This window comes from Falco biarmicus, chromosome 17 (genome assembly GCF_023638135.1).
Source record: "Falco biarmicus isolate bFalBia1 chromosome 17, bFalBia1.pri, whole genome shotgun sequence".
NCBI lineage: Eukaryota > Metazoa > Chordata > Aves > Falconiformes > Falconidae > Falco > Falco biarmicus.
Genome location: NC_079304.1, coordinates 3,397,197 through 3,424,549, shown reverse-complemented (window position 1 = coordinate 3,424,549; position 27,353 = coordinate 3,397,197). Strand labels below are relative to the sequence as shown.

General features: G+C 58.0%; 1 protein-coding gene across 1 annotated transcript in view; it reads right to left on the bottom strand.

Moving 5' to 3' along the window:
* The window catches only part of ZNF385C (zinc finger protein 385C), an 80,981-nt gene extending 64,083 nt beyond the window's left edge, over nt 1–16,898 (bottom strand). The window contains exon 1 of the mRNA XM_056362386.1: nt 16,821–16,898. Within this exon, the coding sequence (XP_056218361.1) occupies nt 16,821–16,857 (37 nt within the window). The 5' untranslated portion in view covers nt 16,858–16,898. The remainder of the gene's footprint in view (nt 1–16,820) is intronic.
* Nucleotides 16,899–27,353: the final 10,455 nt, after the last annotated feature.

Genomic DNA, 27,353 nt, shown 5'->3' with positions numbered 1-27,353 from the left:
GATCCCTCCAGTGCTCAGCATTCCCGGGAGGCTGCCCAGTTCTGACAAACGCCCGATTTACTTCCCTGGTTAAGCACTACGCTCGCTGCCTAAAAACACCCTCTAAAAATGAAAGTTTGTCAAAATATAATAAAACTACTTTCATTAAGTTCTCTAAATAAATAAAAAAAAGCGCTTGGAAAGATAAGAGCTGGAGGAGGATTTTCCGCATCAGTTTCAGCATATGTGACACAGAATCCAGGCAGCAGGATCGGGCTTGATGGTCAACATGCTTTCAGGGACAAATCTGGGGAAAATTGGCTTTACCAGCACGTGGTTCAGCCCCACCAGCTTCAGCAGGAACGAAAGGCTCCCCGAGCACTTTGTCACGAGGGCTGCTGCCAGCTCTGCCCTCTGACCGTGGCCACCAAGCCCGGACCTTTGGGGAGAAGGGACCAAGAGAACAAGCCTGACACCAGGGGTCCCGCAGCAGGGGGATCGCCCCTCTGCCGATCCGCCCTGGCATGATCTGCCCCAGATCTGCAGTGCTTGTCATGGCACTGAAGTTCCCAAACCTCCCAGCTGCTGGGAAGAGCTTGAAAAAGCATCTCTAGCTGAAAGGTAGATGACAAGTAAAAAGAACCCCGAATTTATTGTTTTCTTAGAATTGAGAGTGGGAGGATGGAAAATGGGACGACCCATGATTTTTTAATGCCTGCAGTTGGCAGCTCCATATTCAATGCGACAGCATCCCTTTAAGAAAAATATGTTCATACACAGGAAAGAAAATAAATTGGCAAAGCAATTTGCTTTCAAGCCAGCCTGACAATGCCCCACACAAACATTTTACTGCAGCCTTGGTTGAGCCGCAGTGGCCGGCACTCTGTGCTGGGCAGCATATAATCTAAGAGTTTAAGGATGCTTCACTGGTTGACAAGCCCATCTGCTAATACTGGAAGCAGTAATTTATCCCAGAGATGGTACAAAAAAAGAGTGGAAGAAATAATTCATTGTGTGTGAGACGACGAGGAGACACGTTGTCACGTTATCACAGACAACCCCACAATACAAACAGAGATGCTTGTTACGGAGTCTGAACCCGGCACGATCAAAGGGCTTTCTTCATTTGGGACTAGGAAGGGGGTGAAAAAGAAAAAAAAAAAAAAAAGGAAGAAAGGAAAAGGAGAGCTGAATCAAAGCCTGTGCTTACCATTTCTTATGAAAGAAACTTGTGAGAAATGCTTTCTGCAGAGCAGTTGGGAAGCAGGACCTGAGGCGAGCACCAAACGGGCAGGACCCGGTGGGACCCACCGCTACCGTTCCCCTCGGGGCTGCGGGAGCATCAGCCCCAGCGCTACCAGGGCAGTGGGCAGGGGACGCGGCCGGGCCAGCAGCACCAGCAGGAAGGATGGGGCTGGGTAAGGCAAAGAGTGATGGCACCAGAGCTACGGGGGGCAGAGGAGACAGAAGTCAGGGTCCAAACCTGTCCTTCACTTCTGCATCCGCGCTGCTCTCATGCCTCAGAGAGAGGGACCACACAGCCAGTGCTTGCTGCCTTCAGATTAGCCATGGCAATCCCTCCATCTGTGGATTACTTCTGCAACCTTTTAGTTGTTTATAGAGATTTTGGGGTGTTTACCAAAACCCCTCCCAGAGCTCCTTTCAGCTGGCTGAGGCTGGGGACCAGTCTGAGACAGCCCGGCCGTGCCCATCACGGCTGGCTCAGGCAGCTCACTGCTTACCTGAGGCGCCTCGCAGGAGGTGGGAGCTCAGCCATTTCCCTTTTAATTGGTTTTACTCATTTTTATGAACTTCCAGCTACCAGCTCTCCACCAGGCTTTGCTGGCTGCTCTGAGGCACTGGGGTGCATGGCGTGGCTGCCCCGAGCAGGATGGGAGCCCGCCAGCAGGATGCTGCACTGCCCGGTGCTGGACCACAGGCACCCCTGGGCTCCCTGGCAGCAGCTCTCAGGAGGGTGGGGGGCTCCCCCACAGCAGGTATTCGGATGATGGGGTGACTGGTCCCACCCTACTGCACCCTGCACCTCCAGGGCATCCTGACGCCTCTCGCATCCTTGGAGCACCCAAACCCAGGATCTGCCTCAGCCACATAATAAGGGTATTTGTGCAGATCTGGCAGAATTATTAAACTCTCCAAACTGTGACAAAATCTTACACGCATCAGTAGGGCAATGCCTCAGGGAAGGCTGGGGAGAGATGTGGACACCTTCCTGGGCTGGAAGGATGGAACACGTGTTGGTACATGGCAGCACTTTGGGTCCTTCCAGTCATCAAGCCCCTAAAGCCTGGAGCCTGCTGGTGGTGGTCCTACAGCCCGGGGGTGGCACGGTAGGCCCAAGCCCCCTGAGCCTGGTGGCAGTGAGGACTGGGAGGTGCTGCTGAGGGGTTCCCTGGGAGCAATGGGGGTGCAAGGTTCCCATCACAGGGCTACGCAAGTGGCAGCTGCGCTGTAGGAGCGCTGGTTTTCAGCCTCAGCTCACATCTTGAAACGCTGACTTGCCTGTGAACCGCTGGGAAACCATCACTGATCGGCAGGGAAATTAAATGGGACAGATGATAATTAATTGTCCATGTCTTTCAGTGTCTCCTGGACATGGACTAATGAAGTTATACATTACTTGCTGGGTAGAGGACAGAAGAAAGAGGAAAAGACTTTTAGAGCTCGGGTTTAATCAGTTTGGTGATAAGCGTGACCTGTATCAGTCAACTCCTCTCCGCATGCTGTTTTGGTTTCTTTGGTTATCTCCAAGCTCAGCAGCCCGTGGCTCCCACAAGCCGGCTGGAGTCACTCCCCGCTTTTGCAGGGCCAGGATAAAGTCGCAGGAAGCCAATCGCCGCAGTGTGAGCATCCTTTGCTGTAGCAGAGGTCGCTGGTGTCAGGACTGAAGCACGTGCGTCCAATTAAACTGAGAAACCTTTGCTCCGAGAAGGCCAGAAGGCAGCAAGTGTTGGCTGGCAGCACAGGTGACAGCTCTAATATTTATTTGGGCAGCACCATTAACGTTATTTAATGAGCTCTAGTGGGTCAGCTTTCCTGTTTGAAAGGAATTTGTAAATGGACTCATGAAAAGTTACTTGTCTCCCTGCCATGGAAAACACGTGGACACAGGCTGTGAGCAGCCAGCCCCGGGCACGCGGAGCCGTGCACGGTACGTGCCGCAGACGGCTTGCTGCATGGGGGGGCTTCGGGTGGGTTTGTAACAGCACAAGGCTCAGGTCCCAGCTCAGGCTCGGCTGGTGCAGGAGGAGAGACTGGTGATGGCACTGGGACTCACCCCCAGCACTCGGTGAAATTTTGCCCTCCCTTCCCTGAGCACCTGCTCTGTCACACCGCGCCAAAGGGGACAAGGAGCCCGTCACAGCTGCGTGGCCTGGAGAGTGCTCGGGCAGTTACGGGGTCCCCGCAGGGTGCTGGGGTGCCCACAGGAGCCTCACTCAGCTCCACGCCAGCCAAGGCACTCGGTGCCTGCTTCCCTCCCGCGCATCGGTGCTGAACGGGAAAGATCTCCCTCCTCTGCCGCTCACCTGCCTCCCACACCAGTCAGCACGCATGGCACTGCCACCACTGTGGCGCTGCCACCGCGGGGGCTGCCTTGCTGTCACCGGCGGGTGCCTGACACAGGGGGATGGCGGCACTGGGCACCGAGCAGGCAGCTCCCGTCGACCCGGGCACGTGGCCGATGAGCAGCAGGGGAGCCATGGCTGGAGGAGAGGCTGGTTCTTCCACAGCGGCATTCCCAGGGCGAAGCTGGGGAGCTGCCGTTCCTCCAGCCAGGCGCAGGATGCAGCCCCGTGCTCAGCGCTGCCCGCCAGCAAATTCCAGGTGATAGGGAAGACGGTGGGAAGGTGGCCCGGGCAGAGGTGCTGGCAAGTCCACATCCTGGGATGCACGGCCGCCAGACACCACGGCCCGTCCATGCCAAGGGTCCGAGCTGCCCATGGGTGGGCACAGAGCCACCCTCGCAGGCAGGATCGGCAGAGGGAGCCAAGGCACGGTCCTGCAGGCTGCCTCCGCTGCCCGTGCTGGGGCCGGCATCCCAACTGGAACACCAGCAGCTGGCCAGCCCCTTGCCAAGGGTGAGTGTTGCTCCCGAGCGCACAGGAGAGCTGGAGGGGCAGCACACGCTCCAAACAGGGACGTGCAGGAAGGGTGGAAGAGGAGCCCCACATTTCGACCCCCACACACGTGCCCCCACGCCGGCTGCAGCCCTGCGCGCTACCCAGATGCTCGGTACCCGGGGAGGGCAGCCGGAGCATCACCGAGCGGTGGGTGCGCAGCATGCCAGCCCTGCGCCAAGCAGCCAACACCGCAGCGCCCGCATCCTGCGCCCACCCCGCCAAGCCCAGCGCTGCCCTGGCACCAACCGCGGCCACCCAGGGCCCCGGGCACGCCAGGATGCAAGCAGAGGACAGCGGCGAAAGGCTCGTCTCTGCTGGCAGCTGGTGAGAGATTGGAGGCGTTGCTGTTATGAAAACATGCGAGGGCTGTGTCTGAAAACATTGCAAGGAGCCAGCTACATAAATAGGCCCTTTATGGCTCTTTCCTGCTCGGAGACAGGCCCTTTCACATGCGTTTGGCTCCAGCACGGCGGGGTTATTCGGCTAAAAGAGAGCTCTTCGTGTTGGGCGCGGGGGGAGGCAGGGAGGCATCGGCACCGCCCAACCACCCGGCTCAGCCCCACCACGCTGACACCCACCCGGGATGGGGAAAAAGCTGGTTTGCGGCCGGTCAGAGGGACAGCAGTGATGGAGGTGGCCAGGTCCAGCACCGATAGAGCCAGATGGGCATCAGAGATGCCACGTGGTGCCCAGCCAGGAGCATCCTGCGCCTGCCCTGGGCCATCCCTTGCGGCAGGGCTGGGCTCCAGGACAGGACCCCCCCTGCACCAGCACAGCACCAGCAGACAAAGGGCCCATCCATAGCCCAGTTCCCCACTGTTCTGCACCAAACCCAGAGAGGCCCCTGCTCTACGCACACAGCCATGATTTGCAGACTCAGGGCTACCCCACAGCTCCCAGCTCCTTTCTCCCCCGCAGCACCCACCCCCCTGTGAGAGTGAGCCTCTTCCAGGGATGGAGCAGCCGATGCTGAGCTCCCGTGGGCTCGCTGGAAATGGGGCTGTGCAGGGAGCTATTTCTGTCTGGAGGCTCCAGCAATGTGACACCCACCTGTGCCCCCCCCCCCGCCCCGCCAGCAGCATCTGTCCCCCTGCGTTTGCAGCTGCAAATGTGTTGACACCTGAGCAATAATCCCTCTTTCCTCATCCGAGAGGCTGTGAGGCAAGTGGCAGAGCAAAGCTGTCCCCCAGAAGATGCCTGCTGGCACCCGTGCTGGAGGAGCCCTGCCTGCCGGCCGTACGCGTTCACAGGCAGGTTTGCAGCCCTGGCTCGATCCTTTCTCAGTATTTCCAGGTCATGGTCACACATTTGAGAAAGAACCGTGGCAAATCCCAGCTCTCCAGCAGAATTTTCTGCTTGAAGGACAAGAACCTCCGGCTCAGGTGATGGGGACAGGAGGCAGCTTTGCTTTCCCAAATCCCGGGATCTCAGACGTGCCTCCACTATGGTCACCCAACCATGGTTCCAACCCCCAGCAACCCTTCCCGAGCAGAGGATGCTCCCACCACACCAGCACCCCATGGAAAAGCAGCTCGCATCCCTCAGCAGCTGATGCGATGCTTGTGGAGAGGGGCTACAGGGCAGGGACAGGACACAGTGACACGGGACACGGGACACAGGCAGCAGCTGCTCCGCTGCCACCACCTCTGCGGGGAGCACGCCTCGGTGCTGCAGCACACTGGTGCTATTAATCAATGGGTTTGTTAGGGAGTCATCATTAATTGAGCACCTCCGGTGGCTGTAGAGCCCGATGATCCATCTGGTGTCAGAAGCTGCGCGTGCAGCAGCAGCTCTTTATTTCTCTCAGCCACATCTATTTAGCGCAATTACAATTCAGTTTATGCCCCCTCAGCAGCAAACGTCCCCCCAGTGTGGGAAAGCTGGTGACTAAAGCAGCAAGTGAATGATTAGTGACTCAGCGGATAATTTTGCTCATCTTGTGGCTTTTTTTAGAACGGGGCGGACAGAGCTCACACAGCAAACCCTCGCCTGGCACTGCCACTGCTCCCACCCACCCGGGGTGTCCCAGACTGGGATGGGGGAAAAGCTGGTTTAGGGTCGGCCAGAGGGACAGCAGTGATGGGGAAGGCCAGGTCCAGCAGTGAGAGAGCCAGGTGGGCATCAGATGGGCCCGGCCAGGAGCATCCTGCGCCTGCCCTGGGACATCCCTCACGGCAGGGCTGGGCTCCAGGGCAGGACTGGAGCTGGGGAGCTCCTGGGGCTGGGGAGCTTCTGCAGACAGGCATTCGCTTGATGCAGTTCTCAGGAAATAAAAAGAGAAGAAATCAAGGCTGCCAAGGGTTTTGGCTTTTTCTTAGTTCTCCCTTTCATTTTTCCCTGGATGACCTGGGAAAAGGCAAGGGGAGTGCTGCAGCCCCGGTTTGCCAGGCGGCACCGGCAGCCCTGGCAGCACTCGCCGCGTAGTTCACGCCACGCTGGAGCTGACCCGGCAGCAGCTTTTGTCAAGAGCAAAGCACTAAGCTCTTGTCTTAGCAGTAACTGATGTCTGAAAACACCAGGTGCCGGCTTGAATTAACAAGCTCTTTGAGCTGGAGTTCTGCTGCGAAACAAGCCAATGTCGGGGCGAACGCTGCCGGGGAGAACCTCTGCCCAACTCTGGGCAGCTCCCAGCCCAGCTGCCAGCATTTCCAGACCTCCAGGTCATCAGTGCTGGAGCAGAGGTTGGGGTCCATGTCCTTGGCACTACCACCATGCCATGCCTGCACCGATCCCCCTCCATCCCAGCTCAGCCACCCTCGGGTCCACCGTGCCACGTCCCCAGCACAGGGCCATGGGCAGGTGGTCCCTGCCCCAGTGCAGCCAGCAAAACCAGTGCCCACCACTCCCACCTGCCCTGGGGAGCTGCTGGTGTTGATGGCAGGTGGTCACCCGGTGTTGCCAAATGCTCTCATGGGGCTGGACCAACACGTCCCCAGAGCAGCTCCTGGGGGTGGCAGCCCCAGCCATCACAGCGGGGTCAGGGAATTGCTGCCTCCTTAAAGCAGCTTCATTTTCACTTTCTCTTTAATGACTTCCCAGCTGCTTCCCCATTTTAGCCGATAATGGGACTTCACTATCTATCTGGGTTTGAGAGTTGCTTGCTTTGTTCAAGCTGAAGAAAATCAATTCCCCTCTCAGTCAAGTCTTTCCAAGACAGATGAACTGAAGATCGCGCCTGCCTGAGCAAAATATTTATTCAGTCTGAGAACAGATTTACTTTTGAACCTTCTATAAATACAGCTGAGGGCCCTGATTTAATCCCTTACCAGAAGACCTAATTTTATTTGGTTTATGTTTTAAAAATTCCTCCCTTTTCCAACGCCTTGTCAGCAGGTGAAGAAATGCAGTAATTTTGGCAATGCATAGAGGACTCCGGACTGCAGCCGTGGCTGCTGGGGCTTCCGTGTATGGTCCGCGAGACCCCTGCGCTGCCGAGGTCTGGGGTCTGCAGGGCCTTCCTGCTCTTGATTACTGATTTACACCCCACCAAAGCGCTGCCGGGGGCCGGGTCAGGCAGAGGGGCCAAATTCTCCACAGAAGCATCTTTGTGACCCTGCCCACACAAGCTGTCCCTGTGCTGGGGGCAGAGCCCACTGTCCTGACCCTCTGCAGCCCCCCAGGACCAGCGACCGCCTTCATGCAGCCCCCTGCTCCACGCCAGCCCCCCAGGACCTACCACCCTTCACTCCATCCACAGCCAAAACGGGCTTCATGTGCCATGTGCTAATTAGTATTCAAATGGGCCGGCTGTTTATTAGTGGTAGTGGTGCAGCTGGCACTGTGCCACCAGCCAGTGCCTCTCCCCATCGCCCTCCCTGCCGGGGGACACACCGAGTGGGGACCCTGCTGCAGCTCCACGCTGGCCCTGACCCCCCGGACCTCCATCCTCCCCTGCCTGCTGTTATCTCCAGCCCTCCACAGCCCACGTTATCTCCTGCGGGGGCTGCAGAGGGGTTGGGCTCCCCGCAACTGGCAGGAGAAGAAAAAGCTCCTTTGTCACCTGGGGGGGGTGGGGTGGGCAGTGGGGAATTGCCTCCCAGGCACTGGGGGGGACGCTGCCGCCTGTCAGCATCTCACCGTGCACGCTGCCACCTTCCTCGCCAAAGAGAGGATTTGCCCAAGTCTTTAGAGAGGGGGATGCTCCCAAGGACGAACCAAAAAGCTTCCCCACTGCTAAGCAGAGGCCAAACCCAGGCAGGTGCTGGAGATGGATTTCCCACCACCAGAGCCCACCTCGGTGCTTCCCCCGGCCGCGCTCGCTGCCGCATGGAGCCCACGGGCACCGCAGCAGTGCCAGTGTCACGAGAGCTCCAGGTGGTGCAGGTGGCTGCCGGGGCTCTGCAAATCCCCTTGACTCGTCCACTGCCTAAGCCTGCACTCATCCTGCCCTGCGAGCTCCCAGCCCCGCAACGCCACGTGCCTTCCAGCAGCAATGGAGCAGCACAAATAATCTCCCTTCCGCATCTGGCCGGGGAGGTGAGACACTGGCACGGATTAAAGCGCTGGGGTGCCTGTCCCGAGTCCTTCCCTGAGCTCCGCAGCCGCTCCCAGGCAGGAGCAAGCTCGCACACAGGCGTGGGATGAGCAGCCAGACCCTCAGATTTCTGTGTTCCCATTTGAAAAGCCACCTGCCACATCCTCACCCCATGGAAAGCTTCTCCAAAGGCACAGCCTGCCCTACACCATGACTGGCTCGCTATTTTGACACACTTACTAAATTGTTATTATGCCTGTTGGCTAATTGCCTCCTGCGGAAAGTGGAGAGGACAGAAATTTGACATTGAGCTGTGAAAATCTGCATCCCTATGGATGCTGGCTGGGTCTGGGGTGCCCAGCGGGGCTGGAGGGTAAGTGGGGGACTGGAAGCCCAGCGGCTGCCAAAGCATCCATCCCTGCCCCACCAGCTGTGGCCCCACAGTCTGACTGCTGCTGCTGCCCCATGCTCCGATGGGATGGGGAGCCCAGGAGCCCTGGTGACCCCCCTGCACCACGTCCCCAGGGCGTCAGGGCTGCCCTTCCCACACCCTGTGCCTTCCGGAGCACAGATTAATCTGGGCACGCTTTAATCCGCTAAAGCCCTTTCGTAACAGCGCTCAAAAATAAGCCTGGAGAGTTCCTAATACTTCTTGAAAATTTGGAGTTGGGATATTTATAGGCTCTGCCCTTGCGTGCAATGAAGTGCACCCGATGATGGGCCGGAGGGCTCTGCTGCTGGGGGGGACTGCAGGGTCTCGCCCCCCCCATCCTGCCAGAAGCCTGCTCTGTGCTGCTCCCCCGGCTCCTGCCGGCTCGGTAACAAGCTTCCCTTGTTTGGGAATTTTTTTTTTTTTTTCCTAAAAACATTTCAGGGCTCCTCAGAAGAAACTCCAACTCCCAGTGCACAGACAGGCTCTGTGCTGAGATGTCTTCAGCACTTCAAACGAATGCAAAGCATCGGCGCTCCTGACCAAGACAAACAGCGGCGGTGCTGGCGTCCCCAGCACCACGTGTTCCTGGGGGGACGAGGGCAGGCTGAGGGGAGCAGATGACAAACAGTAAGGGGAAAAGTGACACTTTAAAAAAAAAAAAAAAAACAAACCAAAACACGAAAAAAACAGCCTGGAGGAGCCCAGCTGCGGTTATTTCGCTTCCCAATAAACAACCGACCCCCCCGAAGGCTGGGGAGTGCAGGGCAGGGGCACAGTGACACGCGTGAGGCTCCTGGCTGCCCCACTTTGCTCCCCAGGAACGCAACACGAGGTCCCCCCCCAGGGTCCATCCCAGCCCCTATCAGCATCTCCTCTGCCAGGCTCAGCATGAGGACAAAGAGCCAAAGAAGAAGCGATTCCCTTTGAGAGGTGGGTCAGATCCTGCCAGGGGTCGAGGTCTGTCGGTGAGCTCTGCTCCGGTGCTGAGCAGCACTGCTTTGGGCAGGGGCTCCTGGCGCTGCCATTGCCCCCAGCACAGACAGGACATCACGTCCTCCTAGCCAGCCCTGGCACCTCAAATCTGTCCCTGAGCAGTGTTCTTGGTTTTAAAAATATTCATTCTAGCTGCCATTCTTCTTTTTTACATCTTTGCAACTTGCAGATTAAAAGAGAAGAGCGCAGCGGATGGTGGTGGTGCTGGATGAGGGAGCGGCACAAAGCCTTCAATTATTTCTCCACTAAGATGGTGGGAAGTTCCATACCCACGAATTACTGCCTGGGCTCGCTGAGAATTATTGAAGCAAAGTCGTGCGAGGAACCAAATGCCAAAGTTCTGCGCAACGCGGGTGCCAGAAATTACCCACATCCACAAAAACCCGCAGGGAGCTTCTTGGTCAGGGCCACCGAGAAACATCTGAGTGCAGAGCTCTGACCGCATCTCCAGGCACTGGAGCAGCCCCTGTCAATGTCACCGTGCCTTGGGGATGTGCCACACAGGGCAGAGCCAGGTCACTCATGCTCTTCCTCAGCCCCCCTTGGGACCAGCTGGCAGGTGGCAATGGGCAAGAGCAGCTGGGCAAGGAGCTCCCCAGCTGCTGGCAGGGAAGAGGGATCAGGTCCCCCATGCGCATCCCTCCTTCACAGGGATGGACCTGGCTGCTGACAGCTTCTGCTCCACTGGCCAGCAGGAGCGTTCCCTCCACACCAGCTGTCACAGCCCGCAGGCTGCTGGTGAGGCACACAGAAAGCCTGGGAAACCAGCCCCACCGAAGGCCGTGGCACTGGGGCAGGGTCCTGCCGCTGGCACCACCCCGGGAACTGCTGCTGCCCGGAGGAAAGAGCTTGAAGTGTTTCAGACAGAAATCCCTCCGGGTGCTGTACCTTGCTTGCCTGCAGCCAGCATCAACGCCCTGGCAGGATGAGGCCAAGGCCTGTTCAGCTTCATCCCTCTTCTGAAAGTGGCTGGGGTCTCACTTTGGAGGTCTGGTTTCCAGTAACCACTACTGGTGGCCACCGGCATCTCTGCCATGCCGGTCCTGGGCTTGGCGGGGTCCAGGGAGCAGCCAGACAGCCAGGGCAGCAACCTCGGGGCACCTGCAAGGACCAGGTCACCGGTCTCATGTCTCTCCTGCTCCAACAGACAAAGGGAAAAAATAACCCTAAAAAGCTCTTGGCCCTTTGCCACTCAGTTTTACAAAGATGTGACCCGCCGCTCCCCGCTGCAGCGGGCTGCGTTACTTTCCCCAGTTCAAAGGCAGAAGAGGTCTGAAAGAACTGGGAGGTGAAAGGAAGGTGAAAAGCAGCCTCTGATCTTGCACTGGTGAAACCCACCCCACATTCAACAGCTCCTTCATCCCCCACCCATGCGGAGCAAGAGCCAGCAACCAGACGTCAGAGCCAGAAATACCCAAACTGGAAGAAGAACGCTGGGGACAGCCAGTGGCATCTGCCCCTCAGTGCTGCATCAGCCCAGCGCCCCCCCCCCCCCCCCCGCCCCCGAGATGCCCCAGCTCATCCCCTGCCCATGGGTCCTGCCCCCAGGTGTGCCAGCCCGGAGCTGTGCCCAAGCGATAAACCCCCCAGTTACTGCCTGTCATCCTCCCCAGCTCCCCAGGGCTCCTCGACCTGCTGATACTGGGTGAATCCCACAGCCTCGGAGATGCGACGCATTGGGCTGGGAGCAGGAGGAGCAGGCGGCGGGGAGCGGGTCTGGGGGGCCGGCGAGGCGTGCGTGCCGCGCTGACGCACCCCCCCAAACCCTGCACCACGTGGGCTCCCACCGGACCACCAGACTCACCCGAACTGGGAGGGGAGAAAAACCAGCCTAGTGTGGGGGATCCATTCACATGGAGCAGAGGGTGCCTGGAGCAAGAGGGGCAGGAGCCGGCAGCGGGAACCACATAGGACGGTGGCAAAAGACCCTTCGCTCCCCACGGCCACGTCGAGCCGAGCCGAGCAGCCCCCTCCTGCAGGTACCTCCCCTCGGCAGACAAAAAGCATCTCCACAGCCCAGACCCCACGGAGTATGAAGTGACAGCCTGGCGCTCAGAGCCAAGCCCAGCTAAACCCAGATGGCTGTAATTCCTCTAGGATCAAGCCTGTTGGCCAAAGGAGCCCCGCGCTTTGCCGTCGGAAGCAGCAGGGATGCCCAGCCTCCTCGGCACCCCGGCTGCTGCAGCCTCTACAGAGGTTTGCAGCTCCCATCTTCAGGCAGATATGGGCACCGATTAGGATTTAACCTCAAAACGTTTCCCCTTGCAATTTCCAAGTGATCTTTCTTATCAACTAATTAAAAAATTTCCATAATTAGGCCAGGGGAAATCATGACTTGGGAACGTTCCCATTTCAAAGCAGCACAGATCTGTTCTGCATCGAGGGCTTGGAGCCCCCGCCGGAGCCAGGCAGCCCCCCCACCCCACCAGCACTGGGGCTCAGCACACTTGCCCCATTCGGGCCCTGCAGCCCCAAGAGCTTCAAATCCCACAAGGAAGATCCTGGTGATTTCCCCGGCCCCCCGGATTGTCCATGCTGCCCACCCTGGTGGCACGGCAGCACCTCCCGGGGGTCCTGCGAGAGCCTCTCTCCCCGGCACCTGGCTGGTATTCATTCTGGGGAAAAGGCTGTTTATATTGCAGGGGAAAAAAAATGATTATTTTTTTTTTAAGTAAGAACCAAAACCCAACCACAAATGGCCCTCTGGCAGCAGGGGGACCCTTCCCTGCCTTCAGACCCTGCAAAGCCAGGAGTGCTCGTGGGAGCATCCCCTCCAGCCCTCGGCTCTGCAGAGCAAAGCGCCGGGGTGCTCAGCCCCCATCCCCTGCCTGCACCATGGGGCAAGAGCCAGGCCAGCCCCCCCGCCGTGGCCCTGAGGAGCAAAAGCACCTGCCCAGCCCCACAGCCGCGGCCAGGCTGGGCACGCCGGTGGTTTGGCCACGGAAGGATGTTGTAATGCCTCTGAAAGAGAAAAACCCACATCCATGGCATCCCAGGGGAGCACTGGGTGAGCTTCCCACTGGAAACCGGGACCCTCTGTGGGTACCTCCCATGCCTGCAGCTCGCCAGCTGAGTGGCTCAAGGCTCCTTAAATACGCAGGTACTCTTTTACGACTTGCAAATAAATTGTTGTGGTTCTAATAAAAAATGAGCACTTGTTACCATGCAGCCGCAGACTGGATTTCCTTGAGAGCACAGATATAATTCTTGACAGGGGCTTCCTGGCACATAAATTATGACACTATTTTGGAGGCAATCTCAGAACATCAGGCTAAGAAACAGCCTTTGTACATCACAATATTGTTTCTAAATTGACAAATAGACCCTCATGGGCTTCATTACCCTGCTCCGGGTGCACATTTTTGCATTTTTATTTTCCCTAGGAATGATTAAAGGGCTGCAGAACCGTGGGCTCTGGGTTCAGAAAATTCAAACGCCAGCCCCAACTGAGCTGAGAAACAAGAAAAGTAGCTTGATGGGATGCAGAGCAGAGGGGCTCTCTATCCCGATGACGTTGACATCTAGCACACTTTGCGGATTGTCCCGAGCTTCCAGGACAAGTTTGCTTCCAGTCCTGGAAATTCAACAGTGTAAAGCAACTTGATTAACATGTTCAGTACTGGACCGAGAGCATCTGTGCAAAGGTTCTTATTTATTCAATAGTAGATTTACACTGTGCACTTGTAGAAATACGCAGTCTCCCCAGAAATGCCAGATAAAAGCCAAAGCAAGGGCAAGATCTTCAGAAATACAGCAAATAACAGTCCCAAGACCAGGATTCCTTTAGCGGCCACCAGCTGATGTTCAAGGGTGCTGGGGCAATACTTCAGGAGTATTTTGGGGTTGGAATGGCCGTAGACAGCCACAGCCAGGTGAGCTCCTGATCCTGCTCTGCTGGGGCCACATCAACACTCCAGGCTCTGCACCAACCCACAGGGATAAACAGCAGGAGGGTGCAGCCGGGGTGGGCTGGGGCAGCTCTGCCCTGTCCCTGTCCCCATCCCCATCAGCCCATTGATGGGACGCTTGTCCCATGCCACAATGGCTGGGTAGACCAGGCAGCCAACCCCAGATAAACAGCCCAGGGAGCAAACCAGCCTCAAAACACAACCCGGAGGGGAGCACTGCAAGCGGGAGGGGAAACCCCACAGTTTTGGGTGCAGTGCTGCTGTGCAGCCCATTCAGTTTTGCACCTCAAGTTCTGTGGTATTTATACTCCTCCTTGCCAGCAAAAATAGACTCGGCACGTCTGAGTTGGGTGTCTCGCTTCTTTGTGCTGAAAGAGACAGGAGAAGACAGGCAGGAGGGGAGGGATGGCGAGGCAGCCCCGATCCAGCCGGCAGCACACGCTCCAGTGGGACGGCATCTCCTCACAGCATCCACTGTCAGGCTTTGCCGAGCAGCTGGACCCCCAGCCCTCACCCCCCCCAGCCACAACACACGTCCCCGCACAGTTGAGCAACGGGGACGCAGCCCCGAGGCCAAGAAGCCACCAGCCCCGACCAATATTTCTTATTTTTGGGACCATTAAGCCCACCAACCTGATTTATCCATACCAGAGACTGGCTGTTTTGTCAAAGCTGAACATCACTCCAGCAGCCAGAGCAGCCCACTCCAGAGACCCAGCCCAGCACGATGCAAGAGCTCAGGGATGCTTGTGCACAACACAAGATGCACAGCGGGAAGTCACAGCTCGGTGTGACGTCACCCTCCTGCTAACGCATAGCAAAGCCCTGTGCATTTACATACAGAGAGCCACATCCAGGCTTACACCGGTCTTTTTTTAATGCACGTGGCAGATGACAAAACGAGCAAGAAACCCCATGGCACACAGTGTTACCCGACCGACTCTGAACTCTACATCTGGCAGGAGAGTTTCTCGGCAGCAGAGTCACACCGGCAGCTACTGAGGGACCAGTGCAGTTGCTGCCATCCCCACGGAGCCGTTTCAGTCAAGTGACAAACATCACTCAGAAAAGCCAAGGCTGGGCTTGGAAAACACCTGCAGCCACTTAAAAAAAAAAAAAAAAAAAAGTCAGTGATGGTGGATTTTACTTGCATTGGCTGCAGGAACTCCTGGCCAGGCTGGCAGCCGGGGACAGAGCCTCATTTATTCACAGACCGTCACATACAGCGGCACTGCCCATTGATGCTATTTTCAGGCACCGTGCCCCACATGCAGACGCAGCAGCTTACACAAAACATCTCAGCTCCCTGTTCAGGCACCCTGGATAATCAAGGAGACGAAGACAGGTTTTGCGCAGCACCGAGCGGCACGAGGCCAGCTCCTGCCTCATATTTTCACTGAAAACCCCACTGCCGTGCTCCACTCGGGGCAGGGGGTGCTGCCAGCTTGCATGGGACCCACAGCCCCATCCAGCCCTCACAGCCCTCGCAGAAAGGTGGCAACAGATCTGGTGCTGATGCCCTTCACACCGGTGAATTAACCCAGAACCCTTAAAGCCTCCAGGAGTGCAAAGCTGGGCCCTAAAACCCTTACCTTCATGCAGAATCATCTCCTGTATTTAAGATGCGCTTTCAAGCTTCACTCTGGAAATAAAAAGCAGCCACATGTGCCAAGGAGAGCCAGGAGTTCAGCTTCTGTGCAAGAAGTTGTTTTCCCACACGAACATCCAGCACGATCAGCACTTGCAGCCCTGCCGCCGCGCCGTCAAGGGCAGGCACCGGCATGCCCCTGCGCTCCGGGATCCGTGGGGTTTGCCAGCCCTACCCCACCCCGATGCACAACTCATCAAAAGCTTCAGCAATAACTGCTTCAAGTTAATAGCAAAGTATATGGACGGTAAAAGCTGAGGGGATCTTCTGAGTGAGGATGCTGCTTCTGTATCCACATTGGCTGCCACTCGGCGCGTTACGCTGCAGGCATGTGCCCGATCAGGGGGACCGTGCTCTGCCCTGGGCTGCGGCCACCCGAGACACACGCTGACTGCCCACATCGCCAACAGAAAGTGCTTTTGTAAGGCTTCACTGAAAGTCCTTTTCTTTAAAAGCCGAGTACCCCTTGTGGAGACAGCCAGCCAGCCTCGGCTCCATTTCCAACACAAACCTCTCGGTGCCTCAACCAACGCAGGGATGTGAGCACCCCCGGGCACCCTGCGGCTGAGCCATGGGACGCGCAGGGTGTGCTGAGCACCCCAACACCCTGACCGGCGCAGCAGGGCCCAGGCGGTGCCCAAGGACACAGCCCCACCACCCACCCACCCACCCACGCACCCCCCCAGGTCACGCCACGCAACCCAGCTTGCGTGCCTGCACCTTGGCAAATGACACCTGGGCCCAGGCGCTGGCGGCAGACCCAAGCATGCCCGTGGGGATCGCACGCCCCGCACCCCGATGGTGCGGGCACCTTGGCAGAGGGGAACCGAGGGGACACCGCCACCCACCGCACCCCCACGTGGGTCCCACTCCCCGTGGGAAAGGCGGCCCCACGCCGGGAGAAGGGGCTGCAGCCGGGTCCGCGGCAAAGTTCCTCTGCAGAAGTTTCCCTCCTGACCTGACACCTCCCGAGGAGGGGGGGTCAGTGGGACCGGGGGGCTCCGCGCCCCCCCGCCGCCCCGGTGCACGGCGCTGCGCAGCCAGGCTTCCCCCTTCCCAGAGCCGGGATGGAGAGCGGGGACCGGAGCATCCCCCCGGGCGAACATCCAACCTTTCTCCCGGCTCCGCGGTGCCTCCCCAGCGCATCACACATCCCCCATCCCCCTCCACCCCCCCGACAACTTTACTACGGCCGCAACTCTCGGGGGCCGCAGCCCGGGCCGCCCCTGCCCCCCGCCCGCCCTACCTGCCCAGCCGCCCGGCTCCGCCGCCGTTTGCAGCATCCTCCCGCCGGCTGCTCGCTCCCGGCTGGGCGAGCGCGCTCCCGGAGGAGGAGGAGGAGGAGGAGGAGGAGGAGGAGGAGGAGGAGGAGGAGGAGGAGGAAGAGGAGGAGGAAGGGGGGGTGTGAAGGCAGCGCGCGCGCCGCCGTCGCCCCCCCCTCCCCCCCCCCCCGGCGCCCGTACCGGGTGGGAGGGGGGGACGGCGGCGGCTCCTCCCGGTGCTGCATCCCGCAGCGGGGTCCGGGGGGGGCGTCGCGCACCCCCGGGTGCCGTGTGCCCCGGGCTGGGACAAGCCTGCTGCAGCCGGTGGAGCGGGGTCTGGGGACCCCCGGGACCCCCTGCTCGGCTGTGTTGTCACAGCCCCCTGGGCACCCCCGGGATCTGGGGGGGCCAGCCAGGTGCGTGGCTGGGCAGGCGGAGGAGGTGCCCCAGCGGGGCTGTGGGGAGGGCACCCCGGTTTGAGGGCACAGAGACACCCAGTAGTGCCACCAGTGCCACGTGGCACCCTGGTTTCAAGGCACAGAAACACCCAGTGCCACCAGTGCCATGGGGCACAGAGGGTCAGGGCTTGGTCCCACCAAGACCATGGTCCCCAGTCCCGTAGACCCGAGCGGCAGCAGCCAGCCCAGCTCTCCAGGGCCTCTCGGAGGGGACAGGGGAGGTGGCACCGTGGGGGACTGACCTTGGTGGCAGAGCCCCCAGTCTGATGCAGAGCATGGCAGCGGTGCAAAGAGCTGGCAGCACGGTGGGATAACTCCTTGCACCCTGCCCGGACAGTCCAGCTGCTCAGGAGGAGCCCAGCAGCTCCAGGAGGATGAAGCTGGGCAGGGGGGGACGTGCGGGGAGATGCTGTTAAGTCATCGTAGCTGAAGCACAAGGCACCAGCCTGGCAAAGGCTCCTTTGCTGACACACAGCTGGCTTCTGCTAAGATCAACATATTTTTGAGTGCAAAAGCGTGTGTTGTCCTATTATTGTTGTTGTTCTTAATATTTTAGCAGCTCCCAGGACCTTTGAGCGGGGCCACACAGCGTTGACATAGAAGAGAAGACAGAAAAAAGCGCTGTTCCCCACCCCAAGGAATATACTGTCTAGACACGTTATATAATCACATTTTGCCCTCCTCCAGGACATTTTGAAGAGGATCTCAAAGCGCTTCGCAAAACTGCTAATTAAGCTTTGCAGCCCAGCTGCAAGGGAATTGCTCTGCCCTGCTGGGCTCTCCGGCCAAGAGCACTCTCCTCCCGAGCAGAAGCACTCAGAGCCTCTCATCTCCAGGAGCTCTCGCCTGCGCTAAGAAGTGGAATTGATGCCAAGATGAAGTTGTCCGACCAGCCCCGTGAAGTCGCTGGCGGAGGGGTGGAGGCTGCTGGAAGCCAGGGCAGACCCCGTGCTGCTCCGAGGACCACGGCTATAGGAGGGCTCCAGGGACCGCCGCTACCGGGGAGGTGGAAACTAGGAGCAGAGAGACTGAGCTCCTCGCTCCTCCGCAGCAGCTGTTTCTAGGTCTGATGTCGGGTTCTGGTCTGGGTTCTGATCCCAGGACACAAGCAGATGGCCCAAGCAGTGCCGGGTGATGCCTGTCCACCCCAAGCCCCTTTCCTCGCCCACCGGAGCCAGGCTTGGGTCCTGAGGAACCGTGGCCCTGCTGAGCCTCGGCACGGCTCTCATTATAAACTACTTCGGGTTTTAAGAATCCTTTCTCCAAAGCTTGGTGCATTTATTTGCCATGCCATCTGATTTTCACAATGTAGGGTGGTTTTTTTTTCTCTCCCTATAAATAATTACAGGCACTCTAATGGATCTCAAACCTTGCATTACCTTAGCTGTCAGGAGCTTGACGATTGCCGCGTAGCCTTCCTCTCCCAGGAGCAGAGACAGGGCTGCAGCTCCTCCACAGACTTTTTTCATGTACATTAACCCTTACAGCCTCATCCTGCCTCCACCACACCAGGAGGAAAGGGGGCCATACCCTCCCTGCCAGGCGTGGAAACTGGGAAGCGCAGGGATGAAGCCTCTCGCCCACCCCATGTCTCCCACTGCTCCAGCTCTGGGGAGCAGGGATGAGTCGCTCCCCCTCCACCTCTCGCCCACCCCATGTCTCCCACTGCTCCAGCTCTGGGGAGCAGGGATGAGTCGCTCCCGCTCCACGGTGGCTGCTGGCTTCCTCCTCCGAAGGCAGCCATTCGCATCACTCAAGCTAATGCAATATTCCTCTCGCCGTCTTTCCCATTTCCTGAAGTTTTCATGGTATATTTAGCAAGCCTGCATGCAGGGATTTTTTAAATTAACCTAAACTTTCATGCCCATTCTAGCCTGTCACTGAGCTGGTGACACTTTGCTGTGTCAAAAAGAGGAGTGAAAATGCCGGGCGGGAGGGAGGGAGGAGGTGCTGCCAGCCGGAGGGTCGGATCCCATGGGCTCACGCAGACTGTCTTCAGTGGAACCCCTGGGTCTGCGCCCACCAAGGGGAGCCCAGCTCTGCCGGGCGCTGGCTCCCCACCACACAAATGGCCTTTGCTGATGAAATTCCTCATGAAAATGTTTTCACTACTGCTAACTTCATGCTCTGCTCTTTGTTTCCCATACAAGTTTGCCCAGCCCTGTTTGCTCCCATCTCCTTCCCACACAGACCCAGCCTTGGCTGCCTTAAACCAAACTCTTAACAGGCTGCAAGTAAACTTGTTTTCCTGTCCAGAAACATGCACAGAGACAGGGCAAGGCAGTCAATGCGATATGCATCTCAGCAGTGCTGGCTAATCCTCCCGGAGACACCTCTTTTCTCATGTTTAGTTCAACTTGTCCCTGAGATAATGTCTGTGCCAAGGCCAACAGAGACTCATCGCCCTTAAACCTTTTAGTTTGCTGCAGATATTTCTGAAAATGAAGACAAATCTCTAAACAGAGGGAAGGTCGTCTCCAGATGCATGACACCAACATGCTGTGGGACAGATTAGCAGAAGGAACAGCACATCCAAATCCTCCGTCTCACTGCAGTTGCTCACAAAGTTTCTCCCACCCCCGTGCTCATTTCTCTACAGCAGCTTTTTGCATTCAAAAGAGGAGAAATGAGCCTGTGAGGGAATGGGCACTCATCAGGGCTGAAGCTTCGCTTTTCTTCCTGTTTGCAGAGTTCAGCAGCTCCACATTCAGTAAATAAGAAGTTTTACAATTAACTCAGTGCTCTACTTCTTCACGGCGAGCTGCATTGTCAGCCTCCAGCAGCTCTGAGCATCTCACCGTGCAGGGGGTGCTGCCGCGATGGCACCTCACCGGTGAGCCAGGTGCCAGGTGGTGGTAATGGAGCAGCAAAAGGCTGTCCCAGACACGATGCCATCGAGACATTTCCCATCCCAAATGTGGAGCCACAGGACCGTGAGCCTTGCCCATGTCCTGCCTGGAGAGCCCCCTCCTGCGCATCATCGGGGTCCCAAATCACCAGTGGATAGGAAAGGGGACGACAAGGAGGAGCCCACCTTGAGGCACCACTGCAAGCACCTGTGATGGACAAGGAGGGACAGCAAGTGAGAGTCCTGCAAAGCAATTCCAAGCAGCTGATTATTGCAAAACCTTCCCTTGCACAGACCAGCTCCACAAGGAGCAGCCCCAAGCCACTGGCACTGACCCACCTTGGGCTGCTGGCCCCTGCCCGTGCATGCCCCCCTGACACCCTGTCCACACACACCAGGGCATGGAGCTGGTGCCGCCACCAGCTGCTGCCAGTGCAGCAACTAGTAGTACGTGATTCATGAACACCGGACCCTCCCAAAACGGCTGTGCAGGGTCTGCTGTACCCCATGGAGACAGGAGCTGGCAGCTCAGGTGATGCCAAAGTGCCCCCCGAGAGGGTCCAGCCGCAGGGTCAAGAGCCCCCCAGCCCCACCCTCCTCCAGGGAAGCTGCCACCGATGGCCTGAAGGTTTCTGCAGGGGGTGACAACCCCTCCTGCAGCACCCACCAGCACCCCACCAGCTCTCTGGGTGCAGCTGAGAGCTGGCCAGCCCCCGCCCCAGCCTCGCCGCCTCCCACGCAGCAGGGACCTGAGCCAGGCAGAGCCTCTTCGTGCCCAGGATTCCGGGCACCGAGGCCCACGGGAGAGGGGTACCAAGAGGGGGGGGGCATGCCCCAGGAGCTCAGCCGGGGTCCTGCAGCCTGGGAAGGTCAGCACGGGGCGGCTCGGTCCCAGCATCGCTTTCCAGGAAGCCTCGCTGGCTCCTCAGCCACCACGCTGAGCTGTGCCAAGCTGCTCCGGCAGCTGTCGTGGCCGTTCAGCAGCTGTTAAACCTATAATTGCTCATTGAGTCATAATTTTTTTTTTTTTTTTTTTTTTGGTGAAAGCAGCACTGTCAGGGAATTAAAATCTTTTCAAAAGCCCATAAAGATTTCATAAATGTTTCAGCTCCAGACCAGTGTGGGTTAGTGTCTTTTAAGCCAGGAGATGGGGAGGCAGGCAGCAGAACACCTCAACAGCCATAACTGGTTAAAGAAACCACACTGACGGGCAGCACCAGCCCACAGAAGTCATCCTTGCCTTGGTGCCCAGGCTGTGCTGACCCTGCCTGTCCACCCAGCACGGGGCAGGATTGGTCCCCAGTCAATACCCTGGGTACAAAGGCCCATCTTTGGTGGGTTCCAGGTGGTTTGCCTTAAACTCCCACAGCGTGCTGCTGACACGGGTGGTGAGACCCCAGGATGGCAGCACCCCCAGCCTCTGGGAGAGTGAGAAGCCCCAACATGGGGTGAGTGCGGTTGCAGCAGCCCCAGGACAGAGCAGCATTTTGCCTTTGACACCTGTGCTGTGCTGTTAGCTGAATTAGCAGATTACCTGGCTCTGCACAGACAGGGAGGGCGCCGCCCCGGCAAACATCCACATTTGGATTCAAGAAGCCCACCGCATCCTCAGGCACACAGGTTTGCAGTCTGTAAGAGCTGCAAAAATGGAATAAACTTTTCCATTTATACAGCCCTTTCCACACGAGCACTTTGCAAATAGCTCGTTAAGTAAATCTCAGTGCTCTACTGCAAGGGAAGGTTGTCACCACATCAGCGAGCGCCAGCAACACCCCAGGCCACCCAGTCTGAAGATCAGCCCGTGGTCCAGCGGCACCTTCCTGCTGCTTTTAAGGACGGGGTAAGAGTGCTGGGACAGTGACCTGTCCGTGCATCTGTCCCCACACCCCATGGACCCCTTGCCTCTGCGGTGGTCACTGAGGCAGCAAGACGAGGGCAGTGACTCGACCCAGGTACCAGAGGGGTCAGCCACCCCGACACCCGCATCGTCACAGCTGCCGCAGCGCATGCGGTGGGCGCCCATTTCAGTGCAGCCCTCGCACGACTGGGGTGGTTTGGTTGCGAGCAAAAGGGAGGATGAAAACCTCAAAGCCGCCTGAGGTCGTACCAAAATCTCGGGCAGCTTGAGCCTGCAAAAGCCTGAGACAAAATGCATGTGAGTAAAAGCTTTGGAAACCAAAAGGTGACAAGAAGAGTAGGAGTTGGAGTCTGTCCCTCGGTTCCAGGGAGCCGGCTTAGGGATTTGGGATGTTCACAGCAGCTGATGCTCCACAGCTCTGCTGACCCTGCGCTGGCTGCGGGGTCTGTCCCCGCAGGGGACCAGGCGGTGCAGCCAAACTCAGCACAAGGGCCCTGGTCCCACAGAGCGGCCCAGGGGCTGCCCCGTGGTAGGGATGCTCCAGCCCCTGGAAGGAGCAGGGGCTGTTATGTGACTTCCAGAACATGCAACAGGGATAAGTGAGTCCCAGCGGGGCTGTTGTGAGCGATGCTCAGAGTTTACAGGTTACCGAGGCACCACTCGCTCCCACTCCATCCCAGGCACCTGCTATTTTTAGCACGCGCGCGGAGCTGCCTTTGATCGTCCCTCTATTAGCTTTGTAAGATATTGGGGACAGATGAGCGCATCACGCAGCCACCGCGGCACGGCTCCGTCATAACGCGTGTTGCAGGGAAGGGCTCAGGGATGCCCTGTGGGGAGGAACCCGGCATCTGGGGGGCCAGATGCCCACCCGCCTGGGGAGATGAAACATGCAGGGTGCAGCCATGCCCCCAGCAGAGCCAGGCTGTGCGGACAGTCAGGTTTGCACCCCAGGATCTGCACAGCCACCAGCACCCTGCACCCATGGGTGCTGCAGGCACAACGGGCCCCGCTTTCCAAGCAGGGCGCAGAAGGGAGAGCACAAAGGGGTCTGAGCCAGCACTCCGGGGGTCCGGAGATGGGCTTTCTGCTGAGCTGAGCACCCATTTGGGCACCCACGGGTGCAAGAAACCCCTCACCGACTGCAGGGATATCAGAGGGACCCCCAGCACCAACTCCTGGACGTGGCCCCCCGCAGTACCCACGGCCCCAGCCCTGCGCCCCCCACCACCCCCCTGTCACCACTTGCCCCTGCAGCCCCGTGCCAGCACCGGGCATCACTGCCTTGGCCACGGCGTCAGCTCCCGGAGGCTGCCAGAGTGAGAGGCACCAATAACTCGTCGTTAGTGGAGAGATTTCTATTATTTTATGGCAGTTGGTCTTTCATTTCTGTTGTAACTTTTAATTAAAATCTACAAAAGGCAGATAACTAGCCCCTCTGCATAATTGCAGGGAGTAAATTTTATTATATAGAAAAGTGGGTTTAATTTTTAATAGACTTATTTTTAAGTAAGAGCAACACTTTGAAGGGAGCTGTGAGCCCTGGTAACATTATCAAAGGCGAGAAAAGGAACAAAGATGGGTTTATTACATGTTCCCCATAAAACTGTTATTTTAGGGGAGTTTTGTGCTTCCTCCTAATGAGAGATGAATTGCACCAGCTTCGTTTTCTGTAGGAAGAAAATTAAAATGAAACTGATAAGAGACCCAGCCTCTAGCTTCTGACTTACCTCCCAATTATAAATGAAAGCTCACAGGCAATCCAGAGATGGGACTTGATGTCTACATTAATTATAAATAAATTATCTACACTTAATGTTTAAATGAAATTCCAGATAAAGCTTTATATTTAGAAGAGCGTTGCATCAGTGCATAAATATTTATGCAAAGAGTCTGGATGAACGGTGACTGCTTCAGTGTGACGTCGGAGCAGAGCTAGAGCAGGGACCCCCAGTTGGGTGCTGGGGGGGGAGCACAGCCAGCCCACCGGTGCTGGGAGGGGAGCGGGACAGCCGAGTCGCAAACCCAAGGTATCACTGGTGTTTGGGAAGGGGAAGTAGCGGGACACGCCGGGGTCAGTCAGCCCCACGTGGAGCAGCAGAGGCATCCCCTGCAGGTGCCCAGGTGGCCAAGGACAGCAGCTTCCCCCGCCCTTGTCTTTCTCCAGCCCCTGAGCCCCAGAAGCCACATCGGGACCACCGCAGCACGTGGTGCCAGAGCCAGGGCAGGAGGGCGAGCAAGCCTTGCAGAGACAGAGCAGGGGGATGTGCCGGACCCCCAGGAGAGCAGGGCCAGCCCAGGTTACCCCAGGACCCAGTGATGGGGAGCTGGCACTATGCCCAGGGGTCCCAGCCTGTGTGGGGGCTTCATGCTGGCAGCACGGGCAGCCCCCGCAGGGCTGCTGGATCACGGTGGGACAGGCTGGGCAGGAGCAGGCACGTGGGAAGATGCCTGGCTCCATGCTGAGGGGACAGCCCCTGCCCCAGCTCCTCACTGCCTTCGCAGCTGCACACGCCAGCCAGTTCCTGAAGGTTTCTCCTACCTTGGAGCTCAGGAAACATCGCCAAGGCCAACTCCATCCCAGCAACAGGAAAAGCCGTTTCCCCACAGAACAAACCTAGTTCTTCTCCTTCCCAGCACCCCTGTCCCCAGCTAGCCCCAGGACTACTGGCCACCCTGCTCACCTTTATAGCCTCAGCCCTGGGGTGGTGGGGGCTGAATGGTCCCACCTGGGCAGGGGGCTCAGCTGCCTGCACTGCTGCCTGCAGTGCTGCTTGTTTAGCTGCCTGCACTGCTGCCTGCCCAGCTGCCTGCACTGCTGCTTACTCAGCTGCCTGCACTGCTGCCTGCACTGCAGGGGAGCTGCCAGGACCCCCTTTTCCAGGAGGTGAACTGAGGTGCAGAGAAAAGCTGTGACTTGCTCAACACCTTCTAATATTAACCCTGACCGCTTTAGCAACACAGGCAATATAACAGAAAATAAATTCTATTTTCCATCACGCCATTTCCCCACTGTCCCAGACCAAGCCCCTGGCTGCCCCCCCACCCTGAGCCCTCAGTCGTGACAGTGAGAGGCCATTTCAGAGCTTTTCAGTTCCCCAGCAGCAAGATGGGGACATCATCCGTGCCACAGCATTTTTCACAGCTTTGTCTCAGCCGCTGCAGAAAGTTTTACAGCTCACACAGGTTTGCCCTTTGGGTCAGGATTAAAAGGAGACATTTTTTATGCTTTAATGCAGCCAGGGTGGAAGAGGAGAATTTTGACAGGCCCATGGCTCAAAGCTGTGTAAAAAAAACAGTAAAAGAGAATAAATAAAAGATGATTGAAGCTGCTCAGCCCCCAGTCACTTGTGCAGAAGTTCAGCCAAGGTCCAGGTGGGAGTCAGCATCCTGAGTAGTCACTACTGAGGTGGGACATCATCCCTGGGGATGCGGGAGATGAAGGAGCAGCCCATGCCAGCAGCCGGCCGAGAGCAGAGGTGCTGGCCCCGGCACCCACGCTGCTGTCCTGGGTGCCCGATGGGAATCCCAAAGGAAGAAACCTCCTCCCTGCAGGCGCTCCCAGCCAGCCCCCAGAGCTGCTTCCTGATCAAAAATCTGGGATGCAGCAGCATTCCAGGGCCCTGAATGCATTTGCCCAATTTCATCTTGTTGCCTGCCTGAGCCCCAGGTGCTCCCAGCCCGGTGTCCCCCACACGCGTGCCAGCCCCCACACGCATGCCAGCCCCCACATGCGTGCCAGCGCCCGCCGCAGCCCGGGCTGTTGGCATGTTTTATTAACACGCCTTCCCGCTTGCTGACGCCGCTGTTTGCTCCCCAGCTGCCGGCGTGCCAGGCAGCTTCCTGCAACAGCCCGAGAGCAAGGCAGGGCAGTGGGGACACAGCTTATGCCAGGTGACACACTCGAAAATAAATAAACAACGCGTTTCGGGGTATGAGCCCTCCTGCCTCGAGACTGCAGGATTGCATCTCCCATCCCTGCCACACCAGCGGGCTGAGCATGGTGGGGCTCCTCTGGTCTCCTGGGAAAGATCCTCTCCTCCCCGCATCCCCCCATAGCCAAGTTCTGCTGGGCTTCAACTGGCACGTTGGTGTGGTGCTGGGCTGAGCGCTCTGAAGGTGCGTGGGCAGCCTGGAAAAAATCTGTGCTCATCTCCCAACCCCGATGGCCACATTCGTCTCTTCTGCCCAATGCTGCCATGGCCACAGATGCTGGTCCTGGGCCCCCGCACCCACCGGGCTGTTCCCGGCTGTGCTGTTCCACCCAGGGTTAGCTGGAGTGTGGGATTGACAGTGCCCGATGGCCCTTCCGCTGCAACCCTCCTGCCCGCACAGGCAGGACATGGAGGGGACAGCAGAGCACGGGGACTGCGCAGAGCATCCCAGCCAGGGCAGAGCATCCCAGCCAGGGCAGAGCATCCTGGCCAGGGCAAAGCATCTTGGCCAGGGCAGAGCATCCTGACCAGTTCAGAGCATCCCAGCCAGGGCAAAGTATCCCAGCCAGTGCAGAGCATCCCAGACAGGGCAAAGTATCCCAGCCAGCGCAAAGCATCCCAGACAGGGCAGCATCCTGGCTAGCCCAGAGCATCCCGCCCAGCCCAGAGCATCCCAGCCAGGGCAAAGCATCCCAGACAGGGCAGAGCATCCCAGCCAGCACGGAGCATCCCAACCAGGGCAGAGCATCCCAGCCAGTGCAGAGCATCCCAGCCAGGGCAGAGCATCCCGCCCAGCCCAGAGCATCCCAGCCAGGGCAAAGCATCCCAGACAGGGCAGAGCATCCCAGCCAGGGCAGAGCATCCTGACCAGCCCAGAGCATCCCCGCCAGGGTAGAACAACTCAGACAGAGCAGAGCATCCCAGCCAGGGTAGAACAACTCAGACAGAGCAGAGCATCCCAGCCAGGGCAGAACAACTCAGCCAGGGCAGAGCATCCCAGCCAGGGCAGAGCATGCACGCATGACCCATCAGTGAAGACTGGGCAAGCAGAGCCTGGTGCATTCGGCCCAGGAGTTGCAGCAGGGTCACCTTTGGTATCACAGCACTGCACAGTCCTTGTTCTGCAATGGGAGCGGTATCTCATTTCTTCCTCAATTAGCTCCTGATTATCAGTGTCCCAGGGCCCCTTTCCAGTCTCTGTTTAATGCACCATTAATAATTCATTTCTCAGATAGCAAGAACGCAGCGCGAGGTTAGGGCTTTGTGACTAATAAGTACCAGAGCAACCCTCATCTCCAAGGGACAAATGAAGGGAACAAAAATAAAGCGAAAGAATCAAAGATATTGTGTTTTGTGGCCTTTAATCAAACACTGGATGAAGAGTTTGATTACTGAGGTGAAGAACACACAGGCAAACT